Raw genomic sequence first — 24,552 nt, forward strand, 5'->3', positions numbered from 1 at the left:
GTTTCGGCCCATACAGTTTTGCAATATTTTATATGTAAGCAACTGAAAATAATATTTTAATTTAAAGTGTTAGAAAATTTTAACTGTAGGTCTTGCTGTGTGAGCTGCATATAATAGGACTCCGTGTTATATAGATTGTTACATTCTGAATGTCTGTCCATTGACTATTTGCTAACACAGTGGGTCATTGGTGAAGAGAGAATGGGTTAATGCTGTTAAAATGTAAATAGGAATGCTATGGGTAACCAGTTAACTTGTGTGGAAATTCCACTGTGGGGAAATAATCATTTATCATTTTGCGATTCAAACAGTTTGCAAAAGCTAGAGGGAGAACAGTTAACTGTTTAAACAGAATTTTTAACCTTCTGTTTAACTGGTTAACTTTTTAATCAGGATTGTACATCCCTAATATAAAATCAAGTTTTAATGTTTTAATGTCTACTTAAAATATTAGAATGTTAAATGTTAGAAGTTAACTTTTCATCTCTTCATTTACTGCTATTCTGCAAACTAGGAATTTAACAGTGAAGGAGTTTAAACTGGTAACCGATAAGCATGAGCTTATTGCATACCAAAATGGGTACACGTGACTCCAGATCCAGCTCCCGGGGAGCCGGCTGCTGCCCTGCGCTGCTACCTCTGTACCAATAGCCAGTAATTTCTGGGAGCCAATAGCTAATTCTTGCTGGGAGCCGGTTTAATGTTCGCTCCCAGTGCACACTGGTTCTCAGGGATCTGCCTGCTGTCCCGTGTGTAACTGCTGACATTTTTCAGCGCTTACACGATTAGCTAATTATATACACTTTAACATCTCTTCTGCAAAGTAGATGTTTCATTTACTGGTTTTAACTTTGGAAAGTCATGTTCTAAAGCACTTTTTCTAAAAGCTTAGAACAGCTAGTATCTAGTAATATTTTCTTGGTAACTGATGTTTGTGCTGCCAAAAATGCAAATTGGATCAGGAACGTTGATCTACTTTTTATGGCGTTTACCTAGTGTTTGGGAGTCTGGGTTCAGTCCCCTGCTTTTCCATAGACTTTCAGCTGCCAAGTCACTTGAACTCAGATCTTGCAATTATGGGCCTAATTTACATAGATGTCAATGGGTGTGGCACCGAAATACTTTTGACCATTAGTCAACTTTTTCTTACAGTTTGTAGTATACTAATAATAGTAAATAATAATCTTTATCCCCATTCCACATCTGTAAGATCAGATAAAGACATTTCCCTACCTCACGTGGCTGCTGTGAACACACACTGAGAAATGCCGAGATGCTACAGTATTGATATCATATGAGAGAGCATAAAATCCCCCTAAAGTTGGGAAAGCTTTACATAGGATCAAATGCTATATTTCAGATTCAATCTGTGCTTTATTTTTAGGATGGTTTTCATTCTTTGTTTCCATTAGCTACATACTGAAGGAGATAAATGAACAACAAAAAATTGTCAGAATATACTGAAGTACTCTTTTATTCCAGGGATTTAGAAATGGAATGACATTTTGGGTCTTGAAACTTTTCTGGAAGATTTTTCCCAAATGTTTAGATCTTTTTGGTCTTTCCATTTTGCTTTTTGTTTTTTTCTCGCTCCCCACTGCTTTTCTTCTCTCTTTCTTTTTCATTTTCCTGTTGAATGCAATAGAATACATTATGTCCAGGGTTTTTTCTTTTTTTAACAAACTGCAAGTTGTCCAATGACGAGGAAACTTTCAAAAGCTGCAAAAAGAAGAAAGAAAAATGAAACATAAACTCCCAGACATTCAAAAGGAGTTGACCTGTATTTATAATTCAACAAAAACTCTATTAACTGTGGAACATCTAAGATACTGGAAAAGGCCTTGTGGAAATCTGGGCTCTCTGATTACCTATCAACATATTCCCAGACAAAAACATTCAGAATTAAGTGGGTTCCCCTTCTCATCCCTCTCTCCCTCTAGCTTCTGTAAACTGTTTGAGTCACAAAATGATAAGTAATTATTCCCCAGCACTGGAATTTCCACACTTGAAAGGTTTGTATTTATAGGTCTGTTCCTTTTATTGGTGAGGCAGCCCAAGAAAGGGCAAAAGGGTGACTGAGTGGTGGGTTGATGAATGGAAAATACAGGCAAGAGCAGAAGGGTGAGTCTCGCCCCAGAAGCAGAGGATGTGGAGCCAGGCACTCGCTGGTTTGAACTGAATATGGTTAGTTCTAATATAGATGATGATTCATTGTTCTGCTTATTAAAGTGATCTGGTGCATACTTTTCCAGTCTAATAAATTTCAAGCATATGACTTGTTTTATGTGTAATCAAATCAAACTGTTTGTAGCATACAGAAAGGAAAGATACCAACATGCTAAGGACCCTGCTCCTGCTCCCACCGGAGTCAATGGCAACAGGCCCAAACTTTGCAGGGGATTTGGGAATATGTCCTGTATCCTTATTTCCTTTTCATTATTTAATCAAAATCATACCTAAAGGGTCAAATTGCTCCCAGCCTTGACTTGTAAAAGCAGAAGGTCGTTCAAAAATACTCCCTGATCCTGTGCTCATTGAGGTCAATACAAAGGTTTTGTTGAGTTCAGTGGTGCAAGATAAAGCCCCTGGAGAGTGTCTTACAGCAGTTAAAATGCATAGACTTTAGTGGAATTAATCCTGATGTAACTATGACCAGGTGATGCATTTTTAAATAGGATTGTCTTTGTCCACATTTGGTGCAAATTTTGTTTGACATCATGTTAGAATAGGTTAGTTAATATATTCACGATAATTCAGTGCTTTTCCCAACTGTAGGAAGAGCTCTGACTCTTTTAGTATTAACACTTTTACTGCAGTGTACTCCTGATTAGGGGGCACAATTAGATGTAGATTCTGCAAATGATTATGCATATGCTCAATTTTACTTCGACAAAGCTGTCCCATTGGAACGTCTGAGATTCACAGTAGCAAAGTGATATATTTGCAGGATCAGGGCTATAGCTCATTCTAGGGGATAGCATCAGAAAAATAATGGAAATTTATTTTTTATTTTGCAGTGTTTGGTTACTGTAAAATTAGCAGTGGCATGTACAATCTATAATAACAATATTTAACATCATTTGGCTTCATTGGAAACTGGAGCCCACAGAGTTTGATGGAAATGTCTTGTTCTGTTTTAAGAGTGTCTGTCTATTTATGTCTGTGTATTTATAAAACACCAACTTAGTAAATAAATAGAGTACAAACTTATATAACCTCTATGCTGTTTAGCTCAGTCTTCACAAAGTTTTCCTTACATTTCATTGCAGGAGTACTTTGTAATAGCTCCATTTCAAACATCCTAACTCTTGATTTCATTGATGTAAACAGGGGAGTTTTGTCATCTTTGTGGTTTTATACCAGGAAGTTTAGTTCATGGTTGATAACGTGTAATATAAATCATAACATTTTTTGTGGTAAGGTGTGCTTGCACAAGCTTAATACATTAATATACAAGAATCTTTTGAGGTTTTTATTCTTTGCCGTGCATGTAAAATACTCTTGCCAAGTTTTTTGATCTGCTTGTTTGCAGTTGGATTGCTTCTAGGGTATTGGATCATCGTGTTGTTTTACCAGTGTATGCAGTGATTTGGTAATATTATATTTCTTTTTTCATTGTAAGATTTAGCCTGGTCTGAATCTCTTCTTAATCTAAGACTGTCACACGGCAGCTGCTTATGGTTTTCTATTCAATAAAGATTGACATACCCTGTAAAGATGTTTTGGGGGCTTGGATACTCATCCTGCCAGTACTTAGGGATGTGTGTAATTCTACTCATATGAGTAAGGCAGTCAGAATATTCATGTGAGTAAAATTTTGATGTTTGAGAATTAATGGCCTTAGCCACGTGTCATCCTGAAATAAAATGTTGTTAATGTAAGTAAATTCTAATTTAAAGTGAAGTACTTTTTTAAGCTTTCACTTCCATTCAATAATGTACAAAACCAGAAATATATTTCAATACCATTTTAATCTATTATTTTCACTTCCTCTGGATGTCAACTTGTCAAAGGGTAAAGAATATCAGAGACTGCTGGATAAAGTCTAGTTGACTGCTTTCATAAATTATTTATTTTTAAGGGAATTAAAAATCTAATTACAGTTTTAAGGGAAATGTGATTTTTGTAGAAATGATTACAAAAATCTGTTTATGTAATCCATTAGAAATTTGTTGGACCATAGTCACTGACTTCTCATATTATGGGGGGTTTACTGCCTCTCCACACTTCAGATCTTTCCCCTAAACCACCTCTTCTCCCCAGTTCCTGCCCATACTTAACTGCTGCTCTGCCTCTTCCCCACCTCCTCCCCCAGGGCACTCTATCCCTGATTTTTTCCTCCCTCTTGGAGCTTGAATGCCATGAGTCAGCTGTTCACGGTGCTTCACAAATGCTGAAAAGGAGGGGAGGAGTAGATAAGTGCGGGGGTGCCAGTGTGCCAGAGATTGGGGGGAGTAGTGGGAAAAGATTGGTACTGGTGGGTGCTCCACACCCACTAATTTTTCCCCAGGGGTGCCCCAGTCCTGGATCATCCACAGAGTTGGTACGTATGTGTTGGACTTGGAAACATTAATTCTTGTTTTTTTCCCACTTCTGTGAAGATACAGGAAATCTAGGTCTGGACTGTGAGCTTCTTGAGTTGGTGAGCAGTTACTCAAAGAAGCCACTACTTCAGTAGACTTCAGTTAAGCAACTCATTCAAGTAACTGCTTGCCAGTATGAAGAGGTACTTTTGTAGTCTGATAGTTAATGAATTAAGCACCATATCCTGATTCCACAAAGAAATTAAACCCGTTTTAATCTTTTTTTGTTCTTCACTAGTCCTTAGGGATGTATTGAAATGTGTTTAAATTTTAAGTATACACACACGTGCTTTGCTGAAGTAGTTTAGATCTTTAAATTAGTATGTAAAGCTTTGTAAGAGCTCATTTGCTGTATCTTTTCCAAGGCCTTGTCTACACTACCATGGGCCGTCAACCTAAATTAAGCAACTTCATGTATGTGTATAACTTAGCTGATGTTGGCATACTTAGCTCCATTTCCTGTGAAGTCTTCACTGCAGTAAGTCAACAGCCGATTCTCTCTTGTGGATTCCACTTACTCTTCTTGTCATGGTGGAGTATGGGAGTCAATGGGAGAGCGCTCGGTAGTTGATTTATCATGTCTATACTAGATGCAATAAGTTGAGCCTGACTGGATCGATTGCTGCATGTCGATCCAGCCTGAAGCGATGATATACCCTAACTCTAACAGTTTAGGGCTAGAGTCTACTACCATTACTTGTTGCTCTGTGCTTGTCCTCAGGATTTCACTTGGACAGTTCACAAGGCACTTAAGCATGTGCCTAATCTTAAGCATGAGAGTAATCCCATTGAAGTTGAAGTAGTTCTTCTCACATGATTTAAGTTAGCCATATATTTAACTATTTTCATCATTCAAGGCGATAGAAAACTGAATAATAATTTGGATGAGTAAGAGTGGTAGAATCGCCCCTTTGTGCTACTCAGGAATTATTTAATTTTTTTTTTCTTGAGCTTGTACTGTTCTGACAATAGTCTGTACAATCAATCTTGTGTGTTGAGTGAGGAAAGCGAAGTTTCTCTTCAATTCAAAGAATGCTACTGAAAGTGCTGATAGTCAGATGTGTTTATTGTTCACAGTTCTCACCATATGTTTTCCAGACACTTTTTATTACAAACCAAACAGAATTAACAACTGATAATAAGCAACTCATGCTTTTTTGAATATAGAATTGAACGGATATGCCAGAAGAGGGAGCTGTTTGAAAGATTAGCATAAATATGTTTTATTGTTTTGTGAAACTTCTTTTTTTGCTTCAGACAAAGAAAAAACATTTCTAGAATGCACTACATGGGGTGCAAGCAGTCAAAGACATATAAATGTAATCAAACTCTTTTGGTAATAGCGGCACTTTGTGAAAGTCTGTTTTCAGACATTACCTGTGAAATGTAAGGAGTCTGAATGTAGCAGAATAATTGACCGGCTTCAGTCCAAACAGACACCTTCCTTGATTAGCTTTATGATGCCAAATGGACACCTTCCTTTATTTATATTGTGCCTTTAAAAAAAATGTATTTACAAAGCATATCCAGTTTATTGCCCAGTTCTCAAGTGTGGTGTTAAAGTTGTAAATAATGTTCAGTGACAAGTAACAAATTAAAAATAAAACTATGATTTCCCTAAGAAAATAGCAGTACATTTTTCTCCTCCTCTAGAGGCATCTGTGATGCTGATTCCAATATTGTACCATCACCCATGTTCTCATGAAGTATTGTAGTGTCTGACCTTTTATTTTCTTTCTAGAGGTAATACTAAAACATCCTTGGGTAGTTTTCCATTTGAGCAACACTAGATACACTAATGATAGAAATGTAGCCGTGTTAGTCTGGGGTAGCTGAAGCAAAATGCAGGACAATGTAGCACTTTAAAGACTAACAAGATGGTTTATTAGATGATGAGCTTTCGTGGGCCAGACCCACTTCCTCAGATCAAATAGTCTATTTGATCTGAGGAAGTGGGTCTGGCCCACGAAAGCTCATCATCTAATAAACCATCTTGTTAGTCTTTAAAGTGCTACATTGTCATGCATTTTGCTTTAGATACACTAAAGCAGGGATGGGCAATAATTTTTGACCGGGGGGGGGGGGGGCGGGGCGGGGCGGAGAGGTACTCCAAGATTTTGGAAAGTGATCCAAGGCCTCACTCTTCCATGATATTAATAGAGGAGATACGGGGTCTGGGATGGAGGTTGGGTGCAGAAGGGAGCTTGGGGTAAGGGATTGGGGTACAGGAGGGTGACTGGAGTCTGGGAGGGACTTTGGGGGAAGGAGGTGGTTATGACCTAGGGCAGGGGACTGGAGTGCAGGGATTTGGGATGTGACCTAGGATAGGAGGGGATTGTGATCTGGCATAGGAGACTGGGGTGCCAGATCTGGGAGGAGGTATAGAGGGGACAGAGGGTTTGGGTAAGGTGTGTGTGTGGGGGGGGGGGGGGGAGATGGTTGGGGTACGAAAGGGTTGGGGTGCCAGAAGCAGCTGGCTGTGGTCAAGAGACTTACTTGTCAGCTGCCAAACTAGCCTGCCTGCCTGGAGAGCTTAAAATGTTTCCCAGCCAGACAGACTGCCTGCTTGCCTGGTCATGTGCTTCATTGAATAATTGAGCCAAGGAGACTGTTGGCTGAGTCTTGGCTGACTGTTATTTCAACAAGCAGCTCCCATTGGCTGGTTTCAGTAGAGATGATAATTATTCTATGACTCAGCTAAATAATTTTTGTAAAGTGATTTTGAGATTTGTCAGATGAACTCCACATAAATGCTGTTGCTGTTTAAAGAACTTATGGATGCCTTATGTTTACAGGGTAAAAATAATGTCCTGTTCTGTTCAGATAATGAAGCCAAAAGAACCAGCTTGTTTTCATATGGGCATGTGCTATCTGATCTCTCAGCACTGTACTCTCTGTTTTTACCCTAAGTACTGACCTCTCTTAATGTGATATCCAAGAGCCTCACCGTCTTTAGTATACTAATTCCCATAACAGCCCTCTGAGGAAGAGATTGTTCCCATTTTACACATAGGGAAACTGAGGCACAGAGTAACTAAATGAGTTGCCGAATGCTATTCGGGAAGTTGGTGGCAGAGAAAGGAATTTAATGCATGTCTCCCAGATTAGCACCCTAATTGCTGATTCATCCTTCCTGATGGCTCAGTCCAGAGATCTCCATGTAGATGTCCCATCATTAGCCATGACTGACTCAGCTCCTGGACCTTCAGTTCTTTTAACATCTTTCCTTCTGATACTTTTTGCTGGTGAACGTGTACCCAGAGAAGTCTGTTAACAGCAGGCAAGAAAATTCTCCACTCAGTAGAGTTCAGGGCAGTGAGTATTTCTGCTCTGATTAATTGGCTAAACAGTGTGATTTAATTAGGAATTAATCTCTTCTGCTGTGAGGGAATGGATGATGACTTTCCAGCAGTGGGGAGGTTCCAGGGCATGTGAGGAGGAGTGGGTCACAAAGTGTCTGGTCACGCTATGCCAGGTCCTCCTAGGGCACCAATCTGATGCTGGATCCTAGAGATTTTAGTGCTTGAAGCACTTTTAGTACTTGCCTTGGAGCTTGTGGTACAAAGAACACTCTCCTAGACACCTAGAAGGGATGGGGGGGGGGGGCACCTTACCCCTCCAGCATTCCTCAGGAGGACAGTGAGTGTTCCAGCTCCACCGTGCCTCATGGCTTCTGCCAGAGAAAGCCAGCTTTAGTTTGGTTTCCACCCAGAGTTCCAGAGCAGTCATGCCAATGGATGCTGAACCTAACAGGTGATGCAACATGGGCCACCAAAGAGGTTTTGGACCTTAAAGTTGGTGTAAGTGTAGTTCATTGGCTCTGGTGGTCTTGCTGATATTAGAATGTGGCTCTTCCTGTGTACTTTAAACAGATTGTTCCCTTGCTAGCCCTGCTGAGGGATGAGAGGAAGGGACTGATTGAAAAGGGGAAAAGAACCTCTGTTGTACTCTGGCAATTTTGATATTTGTACTTAAATGAAACAAGCAACAGGAAACATCAGCACAGTCCAGCACTACAACTTAATGACCAGGGGATATTCAGGCAGGTGAAATACCCCTTGGAGAGCAAAATAACTTATCCCTTTCCAACAATTACAAGTTGAGGGAAATAGTTGCTAAGGACACAGTTCTCCACTGTTGTGACACATATAGTGCAGGTAGCATCTTGCCGATTCTCATGCTAACTGAGATGCATTTGCAAATGACTGAATTTTACAAACTTAGAAATGAAGGGAAACAGAAGTGGGCTGTGCCCACAAAAGCTAATGATCCCATCTACTGTATATGTTTCGTTAGTCTATAAAGTGTTACCAGGCCATTTGTTGTTGGTTTTTAGTTTATCCTGTACAGACTAACTCGGCTACCCCCTGAAGCTTCTGGGAAAAAAAGTCAACATAATTCTTTCTTCTGCTCCCAAGCAGCAACACTTCATTTACAAAGATACACCATTAACCTGGTGCATATTATAAGCTAGCTAACTTATATCTCTCAAAATGTAATTGTAGAAAAGGAATCACCATTGAATGGTTGTGTTTCTAGTGGGATCCCACAGTGGTTCTTGGTCCTCTACTATTTAACATTTTTATTAGCTACCTGAAAGAAAAGATAGAATCATCACTGGTAAAGTTTGCAGATCTCTCTCACATTTGGGAGGTGATCAGTAGTGAAGAGGACACTCCGCTAATTCAGAGCGATTTGGATTGCTTGATAAGCTGGGCTCAAATAAACAATATACATTTTAATGTGGCTATATGTAAATGTGTATTACTAGCAACAAGAAAATTAGGCTATAGGTGCTAACTTCCCCTCTAGCCGCAAGGTGCTTGACACTCCTGCCCCCACTCCATCCCTTCCTTCAGATGCGCTCCCCACTTCTTCCTGTCCCCATTTCACATCGGGATTGCCCCTGTTCCACCCTTTCCACCAAGCCCCCACTCTGCCTCTTTCCTGCCTCCTCCCCTGGACATGTCTTGTGCTCCTCCCCCTGTCTCCCTGAGCAACCTCAATGTAAAGAAACAGCTGTTTTGATGTGAGAGGGAGGCTCTGGAATTGAGAGGAGTTGGCAGGCCACTGGCAAGTGAGAGGTACTTGAGAGAGGGGGCACTTGGTTGCCAGACGGTGCTGAGCACTCCCTAATTTTATTCCATTGGTGCTCCAACTCCAGAGCACCGATGGAGTTGATGCCTATGATGTAGGCCATGGTTACAGATTGGCAGAATCTATCCTGCTTCCCTGAACGTGTCTCCTTCCCCAAGCAGGGGAAGATTTGAGAGTCACGGTGGATAATCAGCTGACCGTGTGTTCCCAGATTGATGCTGTGGCCAGAAGAGCTAATGCAATCATAGTATGCATAATCAGAGGAATCTTGAGCAGGATGAGAGGTTATTTCCCTCTTTATTTGGCACTGGTGCAATTGCTGTCAGAATACTGTGAATACAGAGGTGTCTAGAGTTCAAGGATGTTGATAACTTGGAGAGGGTTCAAAGAAGAGTGATGAAAATCATCTTATAGTGATAGATTTAAGGAGCTGAATCTATTTAGCTTAACAGAAACTGTTAGAGAGATTTGATCACAGCCCATGAGTACATGTTGAACAACTATTGAATAATGGGTTTCTCAATCTAACAGAGAAAGGTATAATATGATCCAAGGGCTGAAAGTTGAAGCTAGACGAATTCACACTGGAAGTAAGATGTTAATTTTGAACAGTGAAAGTAACTAACCATTGGAACAGTTTAACAAAGGTCATGGTGCATATATATAATCACTGACAATTTTTAAATCAAGATTGGGTATTTTTAAGTTCTGCTCTAGGAATTATTTTGAAGTAAGTTTTCTTACCTATGTTATACAGGAGATCAAACTAGGTGATAATAGTTGTCCTTTCTGGTCTTGGAATCTATGATTTCTAGACTTTGAGCCATTAGCAAAGCAGTGCATTATCTTGAACCTATTCTCAGGGTTAACTTATAACATTTTTAGTCAAAATAATGTAATTTCTCTGATCAGCACTTCCATAATACATCCACAGATAAGCTTGAGTTGCCTAATTATAATAACACAATTGGGTCCCCCCCCCCCTTTATTGTCAACAGAGAGCTAGTGTGGACTTTATTTTTGTCCAGAAAACTGGCTTCCACCAGTATCCCACAAACCTGTCCTGATGACTGTGCTCAGTGTTTTGTGAGCTCTGCTGACCTGCAGGCACGAGCTTCTTCCCTTTCAAAACTCTGGGAAGTATCTGACAGCTGAGTGAGAGGCTTCCTTTGGGGGAACAAGCAAAACACAGATTGTTGGAATGCTTCTGTTCTGTTGCTGCAGGGGGAGGGTTGGAGCAACTGCTGTGCTGCTTTACATTCCTCAGCATGGAAAACTCACAGAGCTATGAAGGAATCCCAAGAAGTGCACGGATCAACTTTGCTTTTCTGTAACAATGCACTGTGGGATCCTTACCCAAGTTGCTTTGCTCTCTCTGTGGACAGGGGAGCTAGCAATGTGGTCATGAAATGTCAACAATAGGAATGGTTTGACTGCTTTTCACTTTTGGCAATTTTTGCAATTCAACAGCACTTTTGTTGCCAAACCTTCCCAATGTAGACATAGCAAATGGTTTGTCAGATTCTCTCTCTGTCAAATCACAGGGACAGAAATTTTTGTATCAGAAACTTAATGCATGTTCTCCTTCTGAAGTTTGGATCCCCTCTGCTAATGGAGAGGATCCTTGATTGATGGAACCTTTTGGAAGGTTAGATCCTGCAGGATTGGCTGAGCAATACAGCAGAGACAGAAGAGGGGAAAATACCTTTATTGTAATGTACAGCTTTAAGAATTTTGGAACCATCCTTAGCTATGGAGCTGTTTTTTAAACAATGGTACGTTACTCATTGATTGGTCCATGACACAGAAGGAAAGAGGAAACTGCCTGCTGTTAAATGTGGCTGTGGAGGGAATTCAGTTTTTGTGGAGACAACATCTTGCGTAAATAAGAAGTTTAAAATGTTAGCATCTGCAGCAGTGATATATAATGTAGTTCTTCCTTCCTGACCACTGCTGGAAGTGCCTGAGCTGATACAGATCTGAAGTGACATTTAATACTTTGACCTGATGATCTCTTTAACTCACAGAAAGTAAACATGCCTTCAACTCACTTAGTCTAAGTAATGCATAGGCCAGGCTTCATTTATCCCCTGGCATAAGTCAGCAGGAGTCATGAAGTTATGCTTGGGTGAATCTGACCCACTATTCTTGAAAAAAATATTCAAATTGTGACACGTTGGCCAAGCCAAAAAATTAATTTCTAAGCTGCCAACCTGCCCTTTTCATGTCCTGTACCTGTGTTTTACAGTGCTCTCCAATACTCCTTAGTCATTCCTGAAGAAATAGAAACTCTCATAAACGTGCTATATGTCACTGTGATGGGGCGGACTTAGCACCTTCTGCTAGCTGTCCCACAGATTAACTCTCTTCATCATTGAGCCCTCTTCTAGTGATGCCTTGCTGCCATCACTTCTCCAGGGACCTATGTTACTCCCAGGACCATAGCATCCTCTTTGTGACACAGCCCTTTGACTATGCTGTGCACTGTTTCTCCGCCCCTTCTGGGGTATAGTATCATAGTCTGCTATCCAGCCACATCCCTCAGTGGCAAATGGAGGCAAGGCTCAGTGTGGGACCAGGCCTGACCACTACTCCTGGTCTTGGTCTAGGGACCCCATAAATAGCTGCTGATTGTGGTGCCCTCTGTAACTTCTTAGTAGATTTCCCTGGGCTCCTAACTGGCAACCCCAAAACCCTCTTTGCCTTTGCCTTAGGGCCCCAGCCTACAAATCCCTGCAGCCCAACAGGAGCTGCTTGTAGCTCCCCGAGTCTCTGCTTTCAATACTGCTCAGTCTGCCTAAAAGAAGCCGGTCCTACTCCCTCCTCAAGCTTCAGGGAGTGACTGTCGGTGCTCTGTACTGCAGCTCTTCTTATATCTTATTGACTGCTCCTAAAAGCCCTTCTGTGATTGGATGCAGCCTCCCTAGGACTCTGTTAACCCATAACAGCCCAAGGTGGGGCAGGCGCCCCGTCACATTTGCTTTTTCATCGTATATTTCCATCTCTCAGTTTTAAGTTTTGGTGCTCATTTCTAGTACCCAGACTTCATCAGGTCAGAGCACTTCACAGGCACTAATGATTTAGCTTTGCAACACTCCTGCATGGTGGGGCAATATTAGTAGTCTCTATTTACAGATGGAGAAGCTGAGATATAGAAGTTGACTGAGATTAAAGAGGCCACTCAGGAAGGCTGTAGCAATCTAACCCCAATCCTTTGCTTGAACCACTGACACTGCCAGTTTTGGCTGAGTTGGAATCAGTAAGGAATACAGATGTGAGTACATTAGACTTCACGGAATGAAGCATAAGATATTATCTTTTCTTCAGGACTCAAGAGTGAGAGAGGATGCCAAATTGCCTTTTAACCTTTTTGTAAAGTGTAGTGGTCTCTTAACAGCTTTGAATATCCCAATGGAATCTTTTTTTTTTCCTAAGGAATGCAGCCATCGTTTTTTCTAATCTGCTCCCTTTATTAACATTAGTCCTTCTGTGTGTGTGCTTACTTTGTCTATAAACTGTTTTATACTGAAACTATCAAAAACAAACACATGGTTTTCAGTTTTTCTGTTGTAGGTCCATGATACAAGGTTGGGAGACCTTCAGTTTACGTTAGGGATGTAAGTGAGTAGTTAAGTTGACTCCTGCCTCCTCCCCTCCCGTCTCTGTATCAGTGGGGAAGCAGGGGCTGTTGCCACAAAGCAGCCTCTGTTCGCAGGGAGTCCCAACTCCCTGCTGGGCCCCCTGCAGACAGATGGCTGTTGGCTGGCCAGGTAGCCCCGTTCAGTTCTGGCTCACGCCAGGTTTGGGACCAAACCCCACTGCGGCTCTGCAGTTTGGCTCATACTACCTTTTAAATTGCAGAGCCATAGTGCTTATAATTCTGAGGTTCTACTGTCTAAGAAAAATTAATTTAATAAAATCAAAGGCCAATCCATTGTCCTTTTGAAAATAAAACAGAAAAATGATCGGATTACCTTACACAGACCTGAATACAGGTTGACTGTTTGTTCTATATAATTTTTTTATCAAATATCTGGGTTGTTTTGATGGTTTTCTGGGTTTTTCTCTTCCATTATCTTTGCATATTGAGAGACTGAAAAAGTAATTAGAAACTAATATTAAAAATACTGTGGCCATTAAGCAGGGTGCCTTGCTTATTATTTAAAATAAACTGGTTTTGTTGGGTCCTGGTCGGCTTATGTTGTATAGACTAGTTCCTAAGGTTTTGTCAGATTTGAAAACAAGAACTTAAATGTGACATTGGTTTAGATTTCAAATAGGAAAATTGCAAGTTTACTAATTTCAATAAAGTGAATACTAGGATTTATTAAACCTATTTTTCGCATATTCTTATGTATATAAAAGAACATTCATGCTAAGCCAGGTCAACTGGTATAAATCAGTGTAGCACCCTGGAATGTTGCATTTATACCTCACAAGGTTCTGGTCCTAAATTTTTTTTATTTAAAATACATTGTACTATTTAATGTCACCATCTGGCTTTGTGTTTACCTAATAAGTTATTCAGTGATGCTTTCTGACATCGTCATTTCTGCAGCCTTGTTTAATGAACCTTTTGCTGTATCAAGAAATATAATAAATGTTCTGAATTGTTTACTTGCTGTGGGGGGAGGAAGAAAAAAATAATAAAGTTTAACTCGTGGGAAATTGTAGAGATCACATTAAGAGACTACTGCATCCTGCTAAACTTTTATGCTGTTCATTTGTCAATCTGATAGTTTCATCTTAAATTTTTTTCTGCCTCTAATAAATCTGAATTAGGAATATTGCAAAAGTTTCATAAGGAATCAATTGATTGATAAATCTACATCCCAAGACTAGCTGTGTTTAAAATCTGGGCAAGGAAAGAGCTGGAATTAGAGGTAATTATTGAAATGACATTGTACTTGACAAACGTAATGCACCTTTGTGGTACTGCTTATCAGTGTCTATGTCCAAAGGTTTCACAGAGACATGTCTGGGATGTCAGACTTCAGTTATCTCAAGCCTATATTAGCATGTGCTCTTACTCATCCATGGAAAATCAGGATGCATTACCCTATTGTGATTTCCAGCCCTCAGTTTGTGGAATTGATTGGCTAGCAGGTTATTCAGGCAGGTTAGTTAGGCTGGCAATGAGACTTATTATAAGGTGGTACTCCTGCCCTTCACTAGGAGTAAGGGAAGCAAATGCTCCCGTCAAACTCCCGCTGTGTGGATGGCATGGAAACGTGATTTAAGATATGTCTACTCCAGCTGTATAATGAATGTAGTTGGAGTTGCGTATCTTAAGATGACCTTCCACTATAGCGTAGACCGGGCCTAAAGGTGGATAAGTGACTGTAAATGCAAAATACAGGTTAGGTCCCCTGTTTACATAATGGAAGGAAAACCTTAAGGTGATCTTCAAATTCATTCATAGCTCCATAGTTCTGATGGTCAAAGTGAAGCCCAGTGTGTGTGTTTCTGCATAAGATACTTGCAGTTGCCTGCAGATACGCTAAGATTAAGGGAAAGAATAAAGGAGAGAGATCTTTTTACCCTTGTGTGTGCACATAGGTAAGAAATGAAAGTTAATTGGCAAGCTAATTATGATTTGTATTTCATATAACTTATTTACAAATCCTTTGCCCAGTATGTCATGGAAATCTGTATGTTTCCCTTTAAGGCCTGATCTTTACTTGTTGGAGGGGTGTACGTGTCAGTTTCCTTAATTCTTTCCCATATGTGAGAACATCATTGTATTCTGTACATGATCCATTTAAATCCATTTGACATTTAGGTGGGCTGCTTTCCATTCATGAACATGGGCAAGTTACATCTCTGCCTTCCTTAGTTACTGGACTGCAGCCAATGGCAGTTTAAGTTTCTGTGAGCAGGAAACTTGTCATTGTGATTCCTCAAGTCAGAATTGGAAGCCATAGCAGCCTTGGAAGGGGGCAATTGTAATCCATGTGACAGAAATGAAATCTATGGTTGCTGCTGTGTGACTCAGATTTAAACTTTGTAGTTGTTCACTTCAAAACATGGTTCAGTATTTTGATTTTGTTAAAACAAATTATCACATGCATCTTGTTCTAAAATTTCTTAATTCTGTAACTGGAATGTTTCTAAAATTTAAATCTCTGGCAGTTGTTGCTATATCTAGCAGTTCTAAAGCCCTTTGAAAATCCACTGCTGCCTGTGTATCTCCCTTCAGTTATTCACTGAGGACATGTCTACACTTGCACCCTCTTTTGAGAGAGGGATGCAAATGACATTCGAAATAACCCTTATTCCTCATACAATGAGGTTTACCAGCTATTTCAAGAGAAGGGTTTTCTTTTGAAATAACCACGTCTTAAAAGCGTCTGTTGTTTTGAAATAGTGCCATAACTATTTAAATCCAGTTTCATTTGCAATTTCCATTGTCTTCATTTGCATCCCTCTCTCAAAAGAGGGTGCAGGTGTAGACGTACCCTGAGCTTCTCGCATTCTCTATGCTTTCTTCTCTATGTCCTGTGTGTCAGATTTAGACTTTGTGTATATGGGAATCTCCAAACTACAGTAAACTTCCGCTAATCTGGCACCTTTAGGACCCAGGGGGTGCTGGATTATCAGATTTGCCGGAGTATCGGAAGGGGGGGCTATGAGGGGTCTGGGGTGGGGGGAATGCCACCCCAGACCCCTCATAGCCCCCCCTTCCGATAGTCCGGCTCTGCCCCAGGTGACCCCGATTCAGCCGCTGCTGGTCAGTTTCAACAGCGGCTGAATCGGGGAGGCCTGCAGCAGAGCAGCTGGGGTGCTGCCGGGTTGGTCCAGTAGCGCCGCTCCTCGGCGCTGTGGGACCAACCCAGCAGCCCCCCAGCTGCTCTGCCCCAGGCGTCCTGATTCAGCCGCTGCTGAAACTGATCAGGGGCTGATTCCAGGAAGCCCGGGGCAGAGCTGCTCTGCCTCGGGCTTCCTGGAGTCAGCCGCTGGTCAGTTTCAGCAGCGGCTGAATCGGGAACAGCTGGGGTGCCGCTGGGTTGGTCCCGCAGCCCCGAGGTGCAGCGCTACGGGACCAACCCTGCAGCACTCCAGCTGCTCTGCCCCCGGCTTTCCCGATTCAGCCGCTGGTCAATTTTAGCAGTGGCTGAATTGGGGAAGCTGGGGGCAGAGTAGCTCTAATGGTCCGGCTGCCTGAAGCACTTCCGGGTTCCTGATGGTGCCGGACCATCAGGAGTGCTGGACCATCAGATGCCGGACCATCAGAGTTTTACTGTACATTGGACCAGTGATCGAACTACCTGAGCATCCTGTCTCCAAAGGAGGCCAATACCTGCTGCTGAAGAAGAATGTGCAAGAAACCTTATCACTGGCAGTTACAGAATAACTAGTTAAGACAGGGTGTTAGGTATAGCATTCTGAGCACTGAGGATGCTACCTCACAGAGAAGTCTGCAGATTCAGCTGGGAGTAATTAATCAGTTTATGTTGAGGGGGATCACTGACACCTGGCGGGGCTAATGAGGTGTCTGGGTGGGTGGGATGGTTGGTTGGTTGGAACAAGAAGTCCTGGGGAGCTCAGAGGATGAGCTAGTAGAGAAAGGGGTGTGTGTAAGTCACCGCCTGCTGTATACTTGTGTCATGTTCTGTTTTGCTTGGGAACTAAAGAATAAGTGTAAATGTGGTGAAAGGGAAAGCTCGACTAAGGGACCATGAAAAGTGGCTAGGCAGCGCTGCTCGCTGAGTCAGGTGTGCCTAGTGTTGCTGTGAAGCCAGATGTGTTCCCGAGTTAGCCCTTTTGGAGGGAACAGGATTGTGCAGTATATGGGGTTGTGTATATGAATACCTAGTTCTTGGCAAACTAGGGTTTAAATCTACTCGCTAGCATGTCACATGCTACGTGTCCGTATGGACCCTGCTGCCATGCACTAACCTAATGTATTAACCTAAACATTTCACATTTATATTTTATTGTTACCATGGTTTTGGGGATGTGCGTTCTGCAGTAAATTTGGGGATTATTTCAAAGTATGTGAGACTATCTGCTATCTTTTCCCAACTAAAGTTCAGACTACATACTAAAAGATATCAGAAATATGCAATATGCTTGAGTCTTACAGACTTAAGATACCTGAGTGTGCAGGAACGATGGTGGTTTTACAGTGAACATTATTATTTACTTACATTTTTTAGCACAAAAATTATGTGGTTGAGTTACCTTGGATAGTAATGATATATCTGAGTCCTATTTCTTTACTAGATATACAGCTTGATTCTTCTGAAAGTGCAGTAGCTTGGCTATTAGGTGTTTCCTACGTTTGTGCGTGTGTTTAAACAAACCTACAATTTGCTTCTGTATAGCTTTCTAGTAGAAATGTCAAGTTGTGTCAGCGTTGCTTTTATTGAACAATGAAAAACTGTGGGACAATCCTCGCTACTGTAAATTGTCATACCTCACAACTAAGTACTTCTGTGGGGAGAACATAACAAATACTGCCGGGCTCTTTAATTTAGGAGAGACAAGAGTAATAAGAACTCATACCTGAAAGTTAGTCAGGCAAATTTAAATTTAAAAATAAAGCACATATTTGTAACAATGAGAGTGATGAACAATTGGAACAAATTACCAAGGGGGGAGATGAATTCTCCCTCTCCTGATGTCTTTAAACCAAGATTGAATGTCTGTCTGGACAATACGCTTTAGCCAGGCCAAAGTTTATTGAGCCAAGTGGTTAATGTGTGATATTTTCTGGCCTGTTTTATACAGAAGGTTTGACTGGATGATCAAATAGTTCCTTCTGGCCATAAATCCTATGCAGTTGTGAATGTACTATTACTCCCCCAGTTTTTGTGCCATCTGCAAACTTTATCAGTGGTTTTGTTTTCTTCCAGGTCACTATTAAAAATGTTGAAGTGCAGGACCGAAAACTGATCTGCGTTGGACCCCACTAGAACACCCATTTGCAATCACATTTTGAGATCTATCAGTTAACCAGCTCTTTGTTCATTTGATGTGTGTCAAATTTATATCATTCTATTTATTAATCAAAATGCCGTGTTGTTCCAAGTGAAATATCTTATGGAAGTCTAAGGATATGTCTAGACTAAGGTTTTTTCCTAAAGGAGATATGCAAATTCAGCACTAATTTGCATACCTTCTTCCGATCGCTTTTTCAAAAGCAGATTTTTCGAAAGTGAAAGTAGTTTGGACGCGGTCTTTTCGAGGGGGGAAAAAAGCCCTTTTTTGAAAAAAACGCTCTTCAAAAAATGGCATAAACCTCCTTTTTTTTTTTAAAGGAAAGGCCTTTTTTCCAAAAAAAAAACCCCACACGTCCAAACTACTTTCACTTTTGAAAAATCTGCTTTTGAAAAAGCGATTGGAAGATATCTCCTTTTGAACCCTCCCTCCCCCGCCAGCCTAGACGTACCCATAGTGTTCCTGTGAACGTGGTTTCCTCTCTCATCCAAAGAAAAAAATCAAAATATTTGTTTTTGTGGTTTTCACGCTTTATCAATAATTGATTTAATATTTTTAAAAATCATAAGAACCATAATAAAGAAAGCATAGCTGAGGACATCTGCTTAATATGTGCTTCTTGGTATAGATTAATCTTTGGAACCTGAAACGGCTACCATATACAAATGATTCAGTTGCCCTGAGGTGGTTGAGAGATGATGTGTTGCTCAGATATACTTGTGCATCTTTCAAATGGTGAAAGTTGATACAGTATATTACATTCACTCAGGGTTTCCATTTTTCAACAGTTACTTGCTGGGATAAAGAAATTGAGATATTCTGCATGGTTTTTGTTTTGATGCTATTGGGAAATACGTAGCATGGACAAATGAGCAGTGGTGTATTGCTCCAGGGACATTTACCACTGTGATAAACTTGGCAGTTCATCCCCCAAGGTAAATAAAATTTACATTTTTAGTCAGATAATGTTTTGGTTGTAACAGAAGAGCCCCTAAAGCTACATATTTTGGTCACAAACTCATGCATAATCCATTGTCTTTCATTGGTTCGATATTCCTGTCTAATTTGTTATCTTTGTAATTGTGATGCATGGAAATACTTTCACTTAGATTTGTTTTGCACTAAAAACAAATCCGCTATCGCCCCAAAAAACTCTTTGCTGACAGACACACCATTTTAGTCTTTTAGATCTGACTATGTAAAACTGCTGAACTTTATAGTGGGGTATAGAAATTTGAAATACAGTAGGTATTGGGTTCTCCATGCCTTCATTGCACTGCAACCCCTTCTGACAACAAAAATTACAATGATCTCAAGAGAGGGACTGAAGCCTGCGTCCTACGGTTTCCACCATCCAGGATTGGCCTGGAGTCTCCATAATTGGCATTGATCTCCTGGTGACTATTGAAAGAGATGCTGGAGATTTTAATAGGAAAATGACATTACATCATGTTGGGGGAAAATCTCCCAGAATAGCTTCATTCAGAGTTGGCAACCCTACTGAGCCTCTCTGAGCTCTACTACGTTTGGCATGGAGACCAAGGCCAAAGACCAAATTTGTATGCCCGGAGTGAGGAGCTGTGACCTGAATCCCGCTGCACAGAGCTAAAGTTGAAGCCTGAGATCCCGGCAGTGTGGTTCGGAATTGGGCTTTGTGATCCAGCCAGTCTAATGCCAGTCCTGGCCACCCCACTAAAATGGGTTTGTGACTCATAGTTTGAGGACAACTGCAATGGATAGTAAATTCCATGGGGATTGGAGATTGTAAATGTTACCTTTAACTGGATGCTTAAGTTTCTCTGCAAGTGATGCTGGGAGTGTGCTTGTCAGTGGGTGTAGACAGACATATGTTAGCTCTGCTGGGCTAGCATTCTAAATATAGCCATGTAGCTGGGGTATCAAATGGCAGCTTGGATGGGTCACCTAAGTATAAACCATCCCCAGACTTCCTGGTTATGTATTTTAGTGGCTAGCCCAAGTTACTGTCTGCTCTATATACTCAAGCATGCTCGCTTGAGTAGAGCTAGTGTGTGTCAATCTATCTGAGGGGATGGTATTTTCACTCTGTGTCTCCTGTCTACCCAGCTTCCTTGTAGACATACCTTGAGAGGCTTCCATTTTGTACCACTTGTAAGGCTTTGGCATAATGGATTTTCAGTTGGGGGTGCGGTTCTGTGCTCTCATTTGCAGTGCTGCAAATAAGCTCTTCCTTGTCTAAAGTAAACTTCAGGTAGGGAGTCCATTGATCAGAGGATAGAAATCTGCTTTTTCTCAGACAGGCAATAGTCACAGGTGCTCTGAGCTACATAGAGGATTTAACACAAAACCTGACAAGTACCCTATAAACCAGTGGTCACCAACTAGTAGATGGGCATCTACCAGTAGATGGAGCCTCTGACAGGTGATCCTGACTGGTTTGGCCAGGAAGCTAACAAGCACTGGCACTTCAGTTTCCCTCTACCCACTGTCCTGCTGCTCCTGCCCTCTGCCTTGGAACTGCTCCCTGGGAGCCTCCTGCTTGCTGTGCAGGGTGTGGGAGGGAGAAGAGGGGAGGCACTGATGTCAGGGTGTCCCCATCCCCCACTTTTGTACCCTATCTCCACACAGAGAGAAGGGGATGGATGGAGCCTGGCAATGCAAATCTGTCACTCACACACTGGGTGTGTTTGTTATTCTTACAAACACACCGTCCTTCACTCTTATCTCCCGACCCAACACACACGTGGGGGGTTCTTATTTCTTTTACTACCTGCCCTTGCAGCCCCTGAGAGAGATAGAGCACATGCTGTCCTTGCCTGCAGACACCACTCCTTGCAGCTCCCATTGATCAGTAATGGGGAACTGTAGCCAGTAGAAGCTGTTGGCTCAGTGCCTGTAGGTGAGGGGCAGCACATGGAGCTATTGTTGTACATGCCAGCTGCTTTCAGGAGTGGTGCAGGGCTGGGTTAGGAGTAAGCCTTCCTTAACGCCACTGCTCCACCACCTAAAACTATCTCAGTTAAATGGTGCCCAGACAGAGCCTGCTTCCTGAACCCCCTCCCAGCCCTGAACTTCTCCTACACCCAATCTCCTGCCCCAGACGTGAGTCCCCCTACACCCAAACTCTTTCCAAGTGTTTGCACCCTGAAACCCCTCCTGGCCCCAATTCCCCACCCTGTGCTAAGCCTGGAGCCCCTCCCATACTCTTTGGACCAAGACCAGAACCTGCATCCCAACCCCCTACCCCAGCCTGGTGTGTGTGAGGATGGGGGAGGAAGAGGGATAGAGGGAGCAGGGTGAGGCCTCAGAGAAGCGACGAGCAGGGGCAGGGCCTCAAAGAAGGGGCAGGAAGGAAGTGGGGCAAGGGTATTTGGGTTTGAGGTAGATCTTACATTGCACTTGAATTGAAAAAGTGATCTCGTGGTTAAAAAGGTTGGAGACCGCTGCTATAAACATTTCAAATTTTCGCTATTCTTCAGCTGACAACTGAAGCATGAGAATACTTCCATCCTGTCTACCCTAGTTGATGATGGGAGAAAATGTGTAAAAGCTCTGGAACTTGTAAGATCGTTTTTTCTCTTTGATTGTTTTTAGTTAATAAAGAAAATAGAAAACTAGTTGAAAATTTATATTGGAAGCGTTAAGAGAAGGGAATATCTGCTTTATGGTCAAGGAATCCAGTTAACTTTGAAACAGCTTAATGCATTGTATTTCAGAGTTGAAGTATAATGTTGAAACGTTTCTTGGTGGCCAGATATACTAGAGGAATAGCTACTTTCATCTTGCTGAAAGACATGCTTCCTTTTTTTGTAACGTGAGTACAAGAGGTTTGTCAAGTAGTGTTTACAGTCTTTTCAGTATCTTTCCACCTATCTACATGAAGCATTTTGAGGAGTGCTGCATAATTAAAACATTTCTGTGGGCGAATATATATTTTGCATCTGTTTTTATCTGTATAAATGTATATATATGAATAGGTATTAGAGTGAGTCTCTGAGCCAATCCATCTGTCTGAGAGTCCATTTGTTCAAGAACTCCTCCTAAATGGTAAGAGCTAGGACCACCACATTTGGTGTGCAGCTTCCTGTTGCCCTAACTTAAAGAAAGGTCAGTGTTTGGTTGTGCCAGGAAAATGGGAAGTGTCTGGAATAGAACTGTAACATGGAAAGGGAGAGGGCTGGTCAGAGAGGAGTGATGCTGCAGAGTGACCAGTGGGGCTAATGAGCACAGGATACTGCTGTACTGCAGAATGACTGCCACCAGACGAAGTGCCTCCCCCTGTCACAAATAGTGCAGGATGGAGGGGGAGCCAAAGAGAGGCAGGGGAAGAGAGTTAAAAACCTGCTCCTCCTCCATGAGGAGAGGTTCCCCAGAGGAGGTGCCCCCCAGGAGAGGCTGGGGCCAGAAACTATGGCCCAGCCTTGGAACAGCTGCAGGCTGTTGGCAGGGGCTGCTGGAAGCCAGGGCTAGCCCTTTCCCCCCGGATTAGCTGCAGGAAAAAGGGGTCATGGGAGGTTGGGGCCGACCCCTGGAGCACCTCCCCAGACAGGCTACAGTGCAGAAAGGGCCAGGTGCAGGCTGGGAATGGCCCATGAAGCTCCAGCTCCCATCCTGAGAGATTTGGAGGCCAGAGGGGTACAGCTGGAGCTGGACCTGGCCTGTGGAGCCCTACGCCCTTCCCCAAACCCACTGCAGGGTAGAGGTAGGAGGTGCCTGCCCCCCCACCACCTGCCCCGCACAGGCTGGGTGTGGGGTGCAGCTGGAGGTTGGGACTGGCAGGCGGAGCCCCCCCCAATCCAGCTGCAGGGAGGGTGCGCTAGAGGTTAGGATGCCCCTGGAGCCTTGCCACCTTGCACCAACGACAGTGTGGGGAGGCCTCTGAAGGCTGAGGCCAACATGCAGAGCCCTGCCCTCCCCCCAGACCAGCTGGAGTGTAGGGCCAGCAGAGGACTGCAACGCCTCCTTCCCTGCCCTCCGGGAAGAGCCGCCAGCCAGAATCACTGTCCCAGCCTTCTGGGAGGAGGCATTGTGGGACCAATACCACCTTTGCCTCCACAGAGTGCCCCAGTAAGCTTCGCCCCTGCCCTGAGTCCTGCACTTCCACCCTTTCCCTGAGTCCCTCCCCACACTGAACCCTATGCCCTCACCCCCAATTCCCTGCCTTCACTCCAGCAACCTCCAGCCCTTGCCTTGAACCCCCCTCCAAACTCTCCCAGCCCCCACCCTCACTTCTGCATCTCCACCCTCTTTTTATTCTAGCAAAAGTCAGAAAAACTGCAAATATTGTCTACCAAGAAGCCCTATCTAATGTTAGGGATGTTAAGGGGCAGGTAACTGATTAATTGTGTAGTCGATACAATAAGGAAAGGTGCTCTGTCCCAGCTCGCACTGGTCCAGGAGCTACCCTTGCTGCAGCTCTTCTGTTTAAAAGTAGTAAGAGCCAGGTATGCAGACAGCCCGGTTCCTACTAAATTTAAACTGCAGAGCCACAGCAGGGGTAGGTCGCAGACCGGCATGGGCTGGGACAGAGCTGGGATTGCTGCGGCTCTTCATTTTAAATGTACATTTTACTACATTTAAAATGCAGAGCCTCAGTGCAGGTAGCTCACAGACCCGGCGCAAGCTGGACACTTACAACATTTAAAATGCAGAGGTGCAGCAGTCCCCAGACTAGGGCAAGCTGGGACTGCTTGATCCTGGCTCACGCCAGGTCCGGCAGCCCCTGTTTGTGGCGGTGGCCAGGGGCTACTGCCTGAGCAGCCTCTGCTTGTGCTCAGCCTGCTGTGGGCAGAGACTGCTTCATGGCAGGCTCCCTTACCTGCTGCCTCTGCAGGTGGCACAGTGGAGACAGTGCTGGAGGGAACTGGCTTTTAAGTCAGCTTCCCCCAGCACTGGCTTCTGTTCCTCCTGTTGCTGCCTGTCTATTAGAAGCAGCAAGGGGGAGGAGGAG

General features: G+C 42.8%; 1 protein-coding gene across 6 annotated transcripts in view; it reads left to right on the plus strand.

Moving 5' to 3' along the window:
• LDAH (lipid droplet associated hydrolase) overlaps positions 1 to 24,552 on the plus strand; it is a 202,121-nt gene that overhangs the window by 12,841 nt on the left and 164,728 nt on the right. The window contains exons 2-4 of one of the 6 annotated variants that reach the window (XM_025189097.2): positions 18,539 to 18,659; positions 19,412 to 19,558; positions 22,082 to 22,163. The exons of 2 other annotated variants lie outside the window; for them this stretch is intronic. In XM_025189097.2, the coding sequence (XP_025044882.1) occupies positions 22,142 to 22,163 (22 nt within the window). In that variant the 5' untranslated portion in view covers positions 18,539 to 18,659; positions 19,412 to 19,558; positions 22,082 to 22,141. Of the gene's footprint in view, positions 1 to 18,538; positions 18,660 to 19,411; positions 19,559 to 22,081; positions 22,164 to 22,318; positions 22,417 to 24,552 lie in introns of all 6 variants that reach the window. 3 more of the 6 variants (XM_025189098.2, XM_075923427.1, XM_014577950.3) reach the window with 3 other exon arrangements.

The sequence above is a fragment of the Pelodiscus sinensis genome, chromosome 3 (assembly GCF_049634645.1).
Source record: "Pelodiscus sinensis isolate JC-2024 chromosome 3, ASM4963464v1, whole genome shotgun sequence".
NCBI classification, from domain to species: Eukaryota; Metazoa; Chordata; order Testudines; family Trionychidae; genus Pelodiscus; species Pelodiscus sinensis.